The sequence below is a fragment of the Spodoptera frugiperda genome, chromosome 2, assembly GCF_023101765.2.
Source record: "Spodoptera frugiperda isolate SF20-4 chromosome 2, AGI-APGP_CSIRO_Sfru_2.0, whole genome shotgun sequence".
Taxonomy (NCBI): Eukaryota; Metazoa; Arthropoda; class Insecta; order Lepidoptera; family Noctuidae; genus Spodoptera; species Spodoptera frugiperda.
The window spans coordinates 7,546,260-7,559,713 of NC_064213.1; the positions used below are offsets into that span (position 1 = coordinate 7,546,260).

Sequence of the window (13,454 nt, forward strand, 5' to 3'; positions counted from 1 at the left end):
TTCGGCAAGAGACGTCATTGATTGATTATTAATGTGAAATCTTTGTCGCTAGATGTCACTTTATTCGTAGAACTAAAAAATTACATCGACAATACCGATTTGTTCATGATAGGATGCGGGTTTGTAACGACTAGTGAAATAAATTACTAAAAGTAAGTAAGCAGTGAAAACGTAATGAGTGTTTTTAGCTGTGTTTTTTAATGACGTTTTTCCTGTGCTCTGTCTATTATATAAACCTATAACATTGTGTAGGCATAAAATTTCTGAAGATGTGATAAGACACAGCGTACTTTAAATTTTGACGGGTTATATTGAATTTGGAAAACTTGTTAGTCCAAATTGAACCTTAAGTCTACCGCATGTGTTCTTTCAGCTGAGTGGAGCCGTGTTCGTTGCGGTCAATCTGAACCGGATTGATTCCTCGTGTTGTGATGGCTCTCGGTAGTGATGTGCATGATAACTCCACGAAAAATGCTTCTCAAAAAGTGAAAAAATGTCCAGCGAACAATTCCGTGAATGACAAGACAAGCAGTGGCAATGCTAACAATGGTAAGTATTAAATGGTCATGCCCTCAGTTATGTAACATTGAGAACGGTTTTTAAAACTACTATCGTTTTCCATGTTAAAATAATTGCTTGCTCCTAAAGTGCATTTTGGTCATGTGACTTCATTGGTTAAATCATGTGATCCATTGATTTTTACGAAAACGCTATGCAATTTCATGACATGCGTACTAATGTTATTTCATCTATTCGTGTGCAATATTTATAAAATAAATGTATGCGATTGGTTTTGGCCCTAAAGACTAGAGTACATGAGACCTTGGTGCACATCATTTAAAATGTAAATTATTACACAACTTCTCATTAGGTTACATAGGTAGGTACTGTTCATACAAACTTATGTTTAAGATTTGTATTGAAACTACAATATAGCATACCATTCAATACTGTCATTCACAATGTGACATGTTATTAGTTAATTCAAATTGAAAAGCATAGTTTAATTAAATTTCCAAGCAATATAGGTAAATGTTAAATAAGTAAAATGAACAATACTTAGGTTGAACATTATCAAAAGTAAATAATTAATTTCAAATTACATATTTTATTCTTACATAGTTTGTGACCTATAATGACCTCCAGTAATTATTTCATTATTCATTTTAAAGTCAATAACTATTTTTATTCTTTTCCTTTTCAATACTCTTGCTTTTATAATTAAGTTGCATCTAGTATTATGGAATACCTAAATCATGTTCTGTGCTTAATACTTTAAAAGAAACAACTAAATTAACTGCTTGAAAAAATCACTTTACATATTTAATTAATAACCAAGGCATTTAAGGCTAAGAATTTAAAATAAAATATGGTAATTCTTTAATAGTTAATATCTGAATGGATTTATCTTAATAAGAAATACTCTTTCATTTTAAATTATTCTTAGTTATTTATCATTTATTTTTAGTTAAAATTTTGCATTTTTTTTATTTATCTGGCAATGGAAGTAACTTTACTATAACATAAAGTATTGAACAGATAATAATTTTATTTTTGTAGCAGTGACATAGATAATAAATGATTATTTGTTATAGTTATAGTTTCAGTTACTGACCTCACCTAGTTCTGTGAAGACGCTGGGTTATCATGTTGTGTATGTTCATTGCTATAAGGGCAAGTTTGTTACTTATTGCATTGGTTCTATATCTATTCTCTGGCTGAATAAATTGTTGCCTGTGTCTCTATACTTATACTATATAGAGGTATAAAGAAAACTCTGTGCATTTTGTGTAGGTATCTGTAAGAAAAATATAAAAAAATATTTGCCAAGTTCTTGTTAAGTAATAGGGAATTTATAAAACTGAATACTATGGCATGGTATGTAGTTACTGCTTTAGCTGTATTTTATTGTATCTTACTGTAGGCTGACCTAGTTATTTGATAAGTAAAATAATTAGTTTAATATCCACAATAAGAGGTAGTTCGGTTGATAACAAATAATGCTAATATAAAGATCTGAAATCATTAAATGAATGTTATTTCTTACTTCATGTGTTAAGTTAGAGTTCTTTGAACATTTTATAATTCCAGGGGCTCACAATGCTAGTTGCCTTTCCACTCTCTAATATTTACATTTTACCTCACACATTTTTTCCATACTTATACACCAAAGTATAGATATGCTTACGCCAAGCTATTTCACAATTTTATTTCTTTTTACCAAGTAAACAAATCCTCTCAGCTTACTGTTATTAATTGAGTATGAAACCTGTATGAACTCTCATTATGCATAAACATCTTAAAACATTAAAGTAGTGTTTAGCTGTAACATAGTTACCAAGCATTTATAAATGTCATGGTTTTCTATAAGCCTCTCAACTTTTACGTCATACATCACTAAAGATACTTACCTACTAATACTTACTAAAAAGAAGTTATTCATCAACCAGCATTCAATTGGGGAAGCCCTATATAACAATGATCATTGCTGTAATTGATGTGAGGAGTAGTGTGTAGTATGTATGTGCCTACCCACTGAGCTATATAAAATGCATTAGGGTGTGGTTTGTACGTATTAAAATGATATGCGATATCTCCAATATGATGGAATATTAAACCTTCGACGTAAGTATTGACCTGTTTTTCTATTCAGTGTTTTTTTATATAGAAGTTATCTACATAGATAACGTTTATCGTAAATGTTGACTGAGAACATTGCGGAGATATATTTAGGTACATACTACTCATAAATAAATAGGCGGAATCTTTTACTCAGCTTGCATAGTGATAGGTAGTCTGACGTTAAAGGACTTGATAAAATTAAAGCAGAATCATTTCTGCGTGGACCTACCTACGGACAGGTCCATGAAACGCGCCCTAAGTAAATTCTAAAATGTAACTGCACTCTGACGAAAGTACCTGTTAAAAAAACTAGTTTAAGATAAGTCAAGCACGTTCGTAGCGCGTACGGTTGACCGCGCGCGAGTACCTTTATTAACAGGTACCGAATAACACTTGGACAGCTACTACCGCCTTACTGCTACAAAACGAGTGCCTTCAATGTCAAATCGTTACCATGCGGACGTTTGGTTGTGAATCAAAGCAATCGTAGTAAAAAAATGCATCGAATAGTAACGTATAAATGATTAAAAACATATGAGTAAGAGAACCTTGGTTAGAACTTAGCTGGTCCTTGTAATGAATTCAAAGAACGTTGAAAAAGTCGAATGTATAGAATGGATTCATGGACCCATCGTGTTTTCAAAGCCTCTATCTATACTTATATTCATAATTATGCAAGCTGTACATGTAAGCTTGCAGTGTGAAATGAGTTTGACGCCAACCAGACACCGACTACCATTAAAATATGAATAATTTCAACGACCTAAAACAATAGTTCAAGTGAAATACATTTGTATCTCAGTTGAGCATTCCAGCTTCTTCTATACGAAGGAATGTTGACGATTGATGCCTTTATAAATAATGTATTTTTTTATTCAAATATTTGTACCTCCCCTAGAGCCGTCTGTCGTCATGTTAATTTTTTCTATTAGACAAAAACTGGGAGCACAAGTTGTTTCGAAAGTATGAAACACGTGTGTATATCATGTGTTGTTTGTTACATGACAGTTTATTCTAGCAATAATTAATTTGTCTTCCCTTACAAGTGTACATGACACAACATTTGCATCTGCCGATAGCTGTATCAATCAATGAATTTATGAACAGCACGCCCGCAAACAATTTATTCTTGCGTGTCGTCCATGGTCACAGAATACTACGTTAAAAAATCATCTATGTATAACGTTAGATATCGTAGTTTGCTATTCCATGTACTTTTCGCAAATACGATGTAAAGTTAAGTGAGTATGGCATGTCTATGATTGATACATCGAAAGTACATAAAACGGTCCTGATAACGTTTTATGTGATGTGATTTCTGTTCGAAAGATAAGAATGGCTGTCGGGTAGCGGGTGTGATAGGTATGATGCAAAGCCGCTATTATTACGCAACGCAGTTGTAAGTCTTTTATGTAATTAATTCATAAATTATAAGTAGACGGCCAGATAACAAAACGCATTATTCATGCACTGACGATGCTTAAAAATAATGTTCTTTATCGGTTATCCCTTGATGCAGAAAATACACTCCTAACTCACTATTCTTGTTCAGTTTTTTCTTGATAAACGACACTAAACCATAACTCCATGAAGATAGGGATGAGATTTAAATAAAATAGCTCTGGCAACCGTTTAGTTTAGTGATAATACGTATCCGGTTACGGAATTTGTAAGTCACCGTAAACGTTGTCGTGAGCTCCTAATTTGAAGCAACGCGTTGCTCAATAATGGCGTAGCCTCGTTGCACCATTGTTGACCCGAATGTCGTTTGTATTTGTTTAACTAAATATCACCTCGAACTTATATTATCTCCGGTCATTCTTGATGTACCTAAACTTAAAAAGATCCAGCAGCGCTTGAAAAGTAATTAATAAACAGTTAAAAGCATCAACAACCATGTTTATGGGCACTCAACAAAATGGGCCCAAGTTTAAATTGTTTGCTTACTAAAATGAAATGGTTCCGTTCTATTTAATTTTGTATGAACGGAAATACTTGAGTGGCCTACTCACTAAAATTGAGCGAAAGAAATCCAGTAAATTCGAGTTCACATTTTACGTAGCAGAGGCTTCTATTAGGGGGGTATCCTGTCAGGCAATTTATTGACACAACACATGTTTATATTCATGAGCATACCTCTATTGTGCCTGTCTACCCTTACACATTTATTGATCCTTAGCCATAACTTCAACAGAGGCGTTCTATCAGTATTGTTCAGGTTGAACACATTTAATGAGAATTTATTTAAAGATGAGAATAATTTATTTGAGTGATAAAACACGAGATGGACAAGGAGCTACGCTTGTTCCATTTTTATAACAGAAAACATAATTCTATTATTAGGTTTATTCACGTGGTTACTAAGTTCAACCACCTTTCGTTCTGAAGTTGTCTGAAGGGTTCCGTTCTTCGTCGTGTTTGTACTTCGTGTAAGATAACGTGTTACCTGTTTGGTAGGAAAAAATAAACAATTTAAGACGTTATTCAAAACTATGTAGCAAAAATGTCATGTTGTTATCACTCAAATATGTCAAAATCGTTTATAGTTAGCTGGTTTGGAAAAAACCACATTCACGCTCAGTACTATAGAAATTCTTACAAAAATCTTATATTTGCTTCGTCTGTTATGTAGATGTGCGCTTAAGCTTAGTGATCGTCTGATAAAATACGCATTCTAAGTATAAAGGATACAAAGGTAAGGTCAAGGAATGAGAGCACAACATAATCAATGATCTAAGGTTAAATATTCAGTGATCGACGCGGGCGCTGACGAGCTTGTTTCTGTTTAATAATTCATTGGTTGATTCACTTCAGTTGCTGTTCAGACCATAGGCAACAAACGCGGTGTTTATCTGAATTTGAGATCAACATTTCCGTCTATTCGCCTTGACGTCAAGCTTGCAAATGTGCTCACATTTTAGCCAGTTAGATATTTGCACCATTTGTTTCAGTGCCCGTTTTAGCCAGGACCCTAAAATTCTGCTACGAAGTTACGCTGCTATGCTTACTGTAGATATGTATTCACAAGAGGGCAGGTATTCCTATACAAACACATTCATCTTATAACGTCCGCTAGTAAGTCACTGTCTTCTCTTGTAGAACGATAGAAATACCTAGCCCTAAGTAAATTTTCTTAACCCCATTCGTGCTTCACATCGATGATATAATGTGATGTGGCATTTCTACAGAAAATTCCAATCGCTGCTACAATGTCTATTAGTCGCACGATCAATATCCGCAGTAGGGAGTTGAATGATCTTACGTGCTTTCTGTTACTCGGACGTAGAAATATACTCAAAAAGTACAGAATAACCTATGAAAAATGCTAAAGGAGGCAATTTCATAGTCATGTGAAAATTCTTCCTTCGTAACATAAAATGCAGCTGTTCTCTCACTGGCATTAAAGAAGCATGCTCGTTGCTCGTATATTATGCATTAAAATTCAAATGATTAAGTTACACTTGAATTCACTTGATCACCCCATGCTGATAGTGCGCACATGTTGAACGATAGCGGACGAAAGAAATGGTGTCAACGGCAATTTATCATAAAATTTGATTTCTACTTATCTTGAGTCCCAGGCGCTAGTTGTTATCTTGTTTGGTGAAGGAATGAAAGATAACATCATTTTGGTGATAGATAAGTTTTATCTTCCCGTTCTCGCATGAATAACAGTTTGCTGTTCTTAAACTAATAATGTTTCACTTTAAAACACAGATTAAAGTGATTACAGTGCATTTTACGAACTAGTTTTAAATGCACATAACACAGTCTTGACGAGTTTTTCAATCTTCAACATTTTTATTTCAAATCTGTTATCTTTACTTAATTACATTAATTGGACGGCGTTATCACTGTGCATAACTGTGTCACATTGTGTCTGTAATATAGGTCAAGCTAGTTTTATACTTAATGTATTAGTATTCCTACGTACGCATAAATATGCTGTTAAATCAAATGCGCAAGTCGCGTACGCTGCCGTAAACCCACGTCGTCGCCGTCGTAAAGCAACAATTTATTAGACATAAATCTTATTTCCAACCACCTCGTATTGGTCACCTGTATGCAGTATTATGCTCAGCTTTGTACTTAATTATTACAACATAGACATAATATTATGTATCTATGTATAAGCAAAGCGTTAGATTACATGCATGCACGCTGCACTTTTGAGTTTGATAAAAAGAATACGCGGCCAAACAGTGAGTTTGCGCGTAAGTTAGTGTTGCGTATGGACAACATCGATGGCGTCTATTGTTGGCGGCATCCCGTTGCCATCTATTATTGACTCGACGCTGGAGATAGTTGGCGATGCGCCAGCGCAGACCACGTGTGTGCCCGTCACGGGACGAGACATGCGCGTTTGAGTCCAACCAACGCGCCCCCTGCGCGCACGTCTCTCTCCCGTGAGCGCTTACAACCGCTGTTAGCCTAAAAACCTGTTTCGATGCCTGTTTTTACACATGAACCACGGCAGCCACAGTTATAGAAATATCAAGTATCCTACCTATATGTATACTGAAACTCGCGTCTGCTCTACATACGAGCAAGTATAAATATGATAAACCAGACATACATGCCCAACGAAGTAGTATATTATGCCAATCGGCAATATCTATTACTGCTTAAGATTAGCATAGCAACAAACTATTACAATAGATACTAGATTACTTTGAAGTAGATGTTGAGTGATTACCAAGGTAACAATATTTCCTTGTTGTAGCTGAGAAACAAGATAAACAATCGGCAAAAATGAAGAATGATAAGAAGGACGTGTGCGTAAAGCCTGTGGTCTGTAGTAATGGGCACGCGAGTACGCCTAACGGGCGAGCGGAAGACGAGGGTGATGGCGGCAGTGTGCCGGCACCACGTGTGTCGTATGCGGCTGCGGCGCGCAAGCCACCTTCGCCACAAATCAACAACACACTCGCGTCCTTCCCCCCTAGTACAGGTTACTATTTACGCTTGAAAAATCATTCCCGTTCGATGTGTCGTTTTTAACCTGAGGGCATTGCTTTATATGTGTACTATCCTCCAGCTCTTTTAACATGATGAATGTTTCACTTTCTAATATTTTATTTCTTTCAGATTCACAGAAAGTAAAGGCTAATGGTGAGAAGTTATCACAGCCGAAATCCGGTGTTTGTACAATGAAAGTAAACGGAGAAGGACTTATACCCAACAGTAATGATAGTAAATCTGATAAAATAAGTACCAAAGAACCAATAGTAAACGGCACAGACAAAAATGACACCATAGTTAATGGTGACCCAAAAAAAGAATTAGATTGTGATATTAGTAGTAGTGATAATACTAAAGTAGTTTCTAATGGAATTAACAGTGACTCCAATGATACTAAAACGAATAAGTCTGAAGAAAAAGTTGAAGTAATAAAACAGGTTTGTCCCATTAAGCCAGAAGGTAAACAGATATCAGAGAACAAAAAAGAGAAAAAGACAAAGACGGCAGACAAAACGAATGACACGGAAAAGAAAAAGGACTCCGCAAAAGATAAGAATGCTGATGGCAAGAAAGAGAAAAAGGATGATGGTACTGTACATAAAGGTGACGCCGGTGATAAAGTAAATGGTGAGTGCAGTAAAACTTTAAATGGAGAAGGAGACAGAGAGTCTTCTCCAAGTGAAGATGGAGATGAGAAGAAGAGAGACGCAGAAGTTGTGTTTATTCAGGATATGGGTTTTACTGTGAAGATTGTCAGTCCAGGAGCCGAGCCATTAGACATTCAGGTAAGAACCTTTAAAAAATACATTTTACAGAACATCCTTTCATCATAATGTGTTCTTACTTTTCCTTCATCAATTTTACAAGAAAATTTCACAATCCTTTCACTTATCCCATAGGTTTCGAGTATGGAACTCGTACAAGAAATACACCAAGTTCTGATGGATCGCGAGGACTCATGCCACAGAACGTGTTTCTCTTTACAATTGGATGGCGTCACGCTGGATAACTTTGCTGAACTAAAGAACATTGAAGGACTGAAAGAAGGATCTGTTATAAAAGTAAGTGATGGTTAAGAAAACCCCCTTTTAGCTAGATCACAGATTCGATCGTTGATACGAAAGCAGGAGTAGGAACGGGGTGGTCTTTAATGAGTAAGAGTCTGACACTCCCTCCCGCTTCACCCAAGGCGGGAGAAGACATTGGATGATTTCCCTCCTCAAAAAAAAAGCTCGGATATCGCTCGGGCCCGTTGTATGGCAATAGGCTACGCGTGATATTGTCTAAAATAACCATGTTACAGGTGGTAGAGGAACCATACACAATGCGCGAGGCTCGCATCCATGTGCGTCATGTTCGGGATCTCCTCAAATCCATTGACTACACGGACGCTTACGCCGGCCAAGAATGCAGTTCCTTAGCCTTCCTCAACATCATCACACAAGGAGATATTCTAGGTAAACTGAATAACTATAGAATTACTAATATGTACATAAGTACTCACAATATAAATATCAGATCTTGGTTACGACTGTATGAGCTAATTTTGTCGTGATGTTACAAACAAACGGAATTGCATATGAAATATAATGCATTGTCTTGTCTATTGTTACTGCAAACAAATACATCAGAGTACCAGACTCTATTTTAATAGATATTCGACTTTATTACAAAGATATTAAGTTAACTTTATTGTTTTATAGAAAAGAAAAAGTCCCGTCCGGAGAGTGTGGACTGCACGCCTCCAGACTACATAATGCCGGGTAGTACTGAGCGACCATTGCTGCCCTTGCATCCAGGTCTTACAAAAGAGAACAAGGCGCCACAATGCTTGAAGGTAATGTTCTAAAATAGGAAATGGTTATTACTGGTAATGAATAGTGTAGTGTGTAGAGTTGTGATTTGTTTAATTAAAGTAATAGCTAGGTGTGCCCCTCTATTATTATTTTTTTGGGTCTCGTAACACAACTGACCTAAAGTGGGTGTTACATTTGATGAAAAGTGTTACATTTACTGCCTAAACTAATGACCGATCACAACCCATATCTTTTTATTAATGTATACTTTTGATTAGTTTTATTATGTGTCTGTCCAGTGGTTATGAATTAATAATAATTACGATCGGTAATGTATATCTACCTCTTCTGAGGTAAATAGAAGTGCTTTTTAATGTCATAGGGCAACAAACGATTAAATGGGTTACCTAGTGGTAAGCAATCGTCATAACCCGAGGAGTTACAAGTGTGTTTAGAGATTAGGGATTAGACAAGTGTGTTTAGAGATTAGGGATTAGACAAGTGTGTTTAGAGATTGGGGATTAGGCAAGTGTGTTTAGAGATTGGGGATTGGAGATTCCGGATTAGACTGATTGTATATGTTTTTGTGGTCAGGTATTAACAACGTCGGGCTGGAACCCGCCGCCCGGGCCGCGCAAGATGTGCGGCGACCTCCTCTACTTGCATGTGGTGACGCTGGAAGACCGCCACTTCCATATTACAGCTTGCCCCAGAGGATTCTACCTTAACCAGTAAGTTTTATTCATTTTATTTTTCTTCTAGTCTTGGTTGTCTCGTAGGATGAATGTTCGAAACTCGAAGGAAGAGTATTGTGCTTTGTTTCCAGGGCGTGGCAGTATATTATTCGTTCTTTTTTTGGGTCTCGGTATAGTAAAGTATAGTTCAGAGACACAAAGTAGTACTTCTTCCGTCTATGTCAAGTTACGAGGGGGGCGCGTTAACGACTTATTTTTCCATTCCCCTTTATCAGACCTTATCGCAGTACAAACTTCTTGTTTTTTTTATTCAGTACTCATTAAGGTACACTGCTAATTTAATATCAAAGATAATCTTTATTTAACTTATCTACAATTAATTCATATAAAACTACCTACTGTCGCATGTTCAATATTATGTACTAGTACTATCATAATACCCACATGGAATTTGTACTACGATAGTAGTGGGCATGTTCTTTCAAGTCATTCCTTGCTGATATGAAATAATCTCTTGATTTAAAATAGATTAGATTAATTTTATGGTTGCGCCAAAATATTGCGTCGAGGCATTTGTATTCACCATGTATTCGTGCGTCATCTTTATACAGACGAGATCTTGACCTTTGATATTATTGAGGAGAGGATTACGTCTGTCTTTGATATCCGATACCTACTCTTTAAAGGCGTTTTCAATTTACGAAAGAATTAAATCGAAAGTCCCATAAAAACGGTTGAAATGCCAGCCGTCTTAGGTCATTGGAAGTTACATTTGCAATATGCAATTAGTTTCAGTAATGCGCCGACATTTTGCCATTACATAAAACCAGTTAGGTCCGCGTTACAGATAGCAGCGGCTTTTGTACGTAGGGCCCTTTACATATGAACAATGTGAACATATTTTTATGATTCTGGCCATCCCTATCTATTGTTAAGCAGTAGACGTCTACCGATGATGATGTACAATAAAGCAACTCCTTATTCTACCTAGGTCTACGGAAGAAGTGTTCAACCCTCGTCCGGCGACTCCATCGCTACTATGCCACTCGTTGATCGAGCTGCTCAGCATCGTGTCTCCAGCGTTCAAGCGCAACTTTGCCCTGGTCCAGAAGAAGCGTATGCAGAAGCATCCATTTGAAAGAGTGGCCACGCCGTACCAGGTGTACCAGTGGGCGTCTCCAATGCTCGACCACACCGTCGATGCTATAAGAGCGGAAGACAGTAAGTTTTATTAATACTTTGAATATTTTTTATTAGTATGCTAAATGTTTTTTGTTAACATGCTAGGCCGACTCGACCGGAGTATTACCACTGCCTCACAGAAAACCGACATGAAACAATGATTTCGTTGTGTGAGTAAGGTTACCGGAGTCCAATTAGCCCCCTTCCTAATCCCCGATTCCCCAACAACCCATAAATTCCCAACCCCAAAACGGCCGGCAACGCACTTGTAACGTCTCTGGTGTTTTGGGCGTCCATGGGCGGTGGCGATTGCTTACCATCACATAATCCGCCTGTTCGTATACCATATAAAATGCGTGCCAAAATGTTTAAGGAAAAAAACTTATATTAAAAGCTGTTCTGTAATAATAATTATCATAATAGGCTTAATTTTATTAAACTACGGTTGTTAATGATATCTATTTCCTTCCTGGTATGATCAGAAGTTTAGAATTGTTTCATCTGTATCTTTTTTCTTGTCCTAATTTCTATCGTAGCAGTGATGTAACATCGTTCAATACATGATTCATATTGTTTGTGAACTATGAAATCATAATATGTTCCGTAATGTGGAACAAACAAATAAGATCATTTGTAAATGATAACAGAAATGCTGTCTAATTGATGATATGCCTGAATGATTAACACGGAATGTTTGCTCATTTTAAGTAAAACTTAGTAATTTGTCGTATTGAAGAGCTCACTCTATTTGTTTTTGATTGAGGAAAATAACTTTGATGACTGCAAACTTTCCTTAAAGCAAAATATTACTATAATACCTACATATAAGGACAAATAAATAGTTTTTGCGGTAATGATATCTTTAGGGAATATTTCTGCCATGAGGATATTCCCCAACGGAGTTATAACTGTCGTTACGGTAAAAATGTCGAGTACTCGATAACATCCTTGATTATGAACCACAATTACTGAATAACTCGCATAAAATGACGTAACATGTTACCGTTCAAATGTAACTACTGCTTCTTATCTCCATACTTTTTACATATCCACACTTTTTTACTCAGAACCGTATAATTTAACATAAATTAAAAAAATAATTTGTGAACCAAATATGGCGTCGTGCATAAACGGACGCAACTAATTTCCGTAATGAAAATGGCATTGTAATGGACGGCAATAGAATAGCGTAGCCTATTCATAATATATGAACTTTGTTCTGTGAAGTTCCTATGCATTATTCTATGTGTACTATAATTGCATGCTGCGTTCCATTCAAAAGAATTGTCCCAATTACACTCCCCTTGTCATGATCAACAAAAACACCAATTAGTGTGATTATGGACATTTGAATGGGTTGTAACAATGTTGTAAAAAGGGACTCCTGATAAAAACGTAGTTATTTTGAGACAAAACATTAGTGGTAACAAGACTAACATTTTATGAAGGTTAACTACTTCATGAGACCTTCTAATGGAAGGCGACGACAAAAAGAGTCTTCACTACATAGTATAAAACAAAACTCTCGCTTTCTCTGTCCGTATGTCCCGTCCCGTTGTATGCATAAATCTTTAAACTACGCAACGGATTTTGATGCGGTTTTTCTAATAGATAGAGTGACTCAAGGGGAAGTTTTATATGTATAATACATGCATAATATATCACCATTGCACCCATGCGAGCTGGGGCCGCTCGCTAGTACTTCATAAATGAGGTCTAATGTTGAAGCCTCTATTATACACATTAAGATACTGAAACTTATTTCCATAACATCTACGAATTGTAGCCACGAAATGCTAAATAGATATTTGTATAGGCTGCGTTATTTAGCTACACAGTACACACGTTTTTATTAAAACCTTGACATGTATACTATTGTCTACACATAACCATACATTGGGGAGTACTTATTCTTTATTGTTTCTACAGCATTCTCATCGAAACTGGGTTATGAAGAGCATATTCCTGGCCAAACTAGGGATTGGAATGAGGAGTTGCAGACTACAAGGGAACTGCCTCGTTCCACGTTGCCTGAGCGCTTGCTTCGCGAACGAGCGATCTTCAAGGTTAGTAGAACACGATACATGCGCCGAGCGAGCAACGCACGCAACCTGTTAAGTAACTTTCATTGACAGTTTAATTATTAATGACCCGTTTGTTTTAGTGTTGGACGTTATTGTTGTTATTGTAGTCTAAC

The 13,454-nt window shown here is 36.4% G+C and overlaps 1 protein-coding gene across 4 annotated transcripts in view; it reads left to right on the plus strand.

Moving 5' to 3' along the window:
• Positions 1-13,454, plus strand: part of LOC118269190 (clustered mitochondria protein homolog) — a 25,079-nt gene continuing 11,625 nt past the window's right edge. Inside the window, exons 1-10 of one of the 4 annotated variants that reach the window (XM_035584162.2) lie at positions 1-152; positions 374-549; positions 7,346-7,573; positions 7,711-8,369; positions 8,484-8,645; positions 8,888-9,041; positions 9,288-9,421; positions 9,975-10,111; positions 11,067-11,296; positions 13,187-13,323. In XM_035584162.2, coding sequence (XP_035440055.2) covers positions 432-549; positions 7,346-7,573; positions 7,711-8,369; positions 8,484-8,645; positions 8,888-9,041; positions 9,288-9,421; positions 9,975-10,111; positions 11,067-11,296; positions 13,187-13,323 — 1,959 coding nt within the window. In that variant the 5' untranslated portion in view covers positions 1-152; positions 374-431. Of the gene's footprint in view, positions 153-258; positions 550-7,345; positions 7,574-7,710; positions 8,370-8,483; positions 8,646-8,887; positions 9,042-9,287; positions 9,422-9,974; positions 10,112-11,066; positions 11,297-13,186; positions 13,324-13,454 lie in introns of those variants that run through there. The other 3 variants (XM_050701014.1, XM_050701034.1, XM_050701041.1) reach the window with 3 other exon arrangements.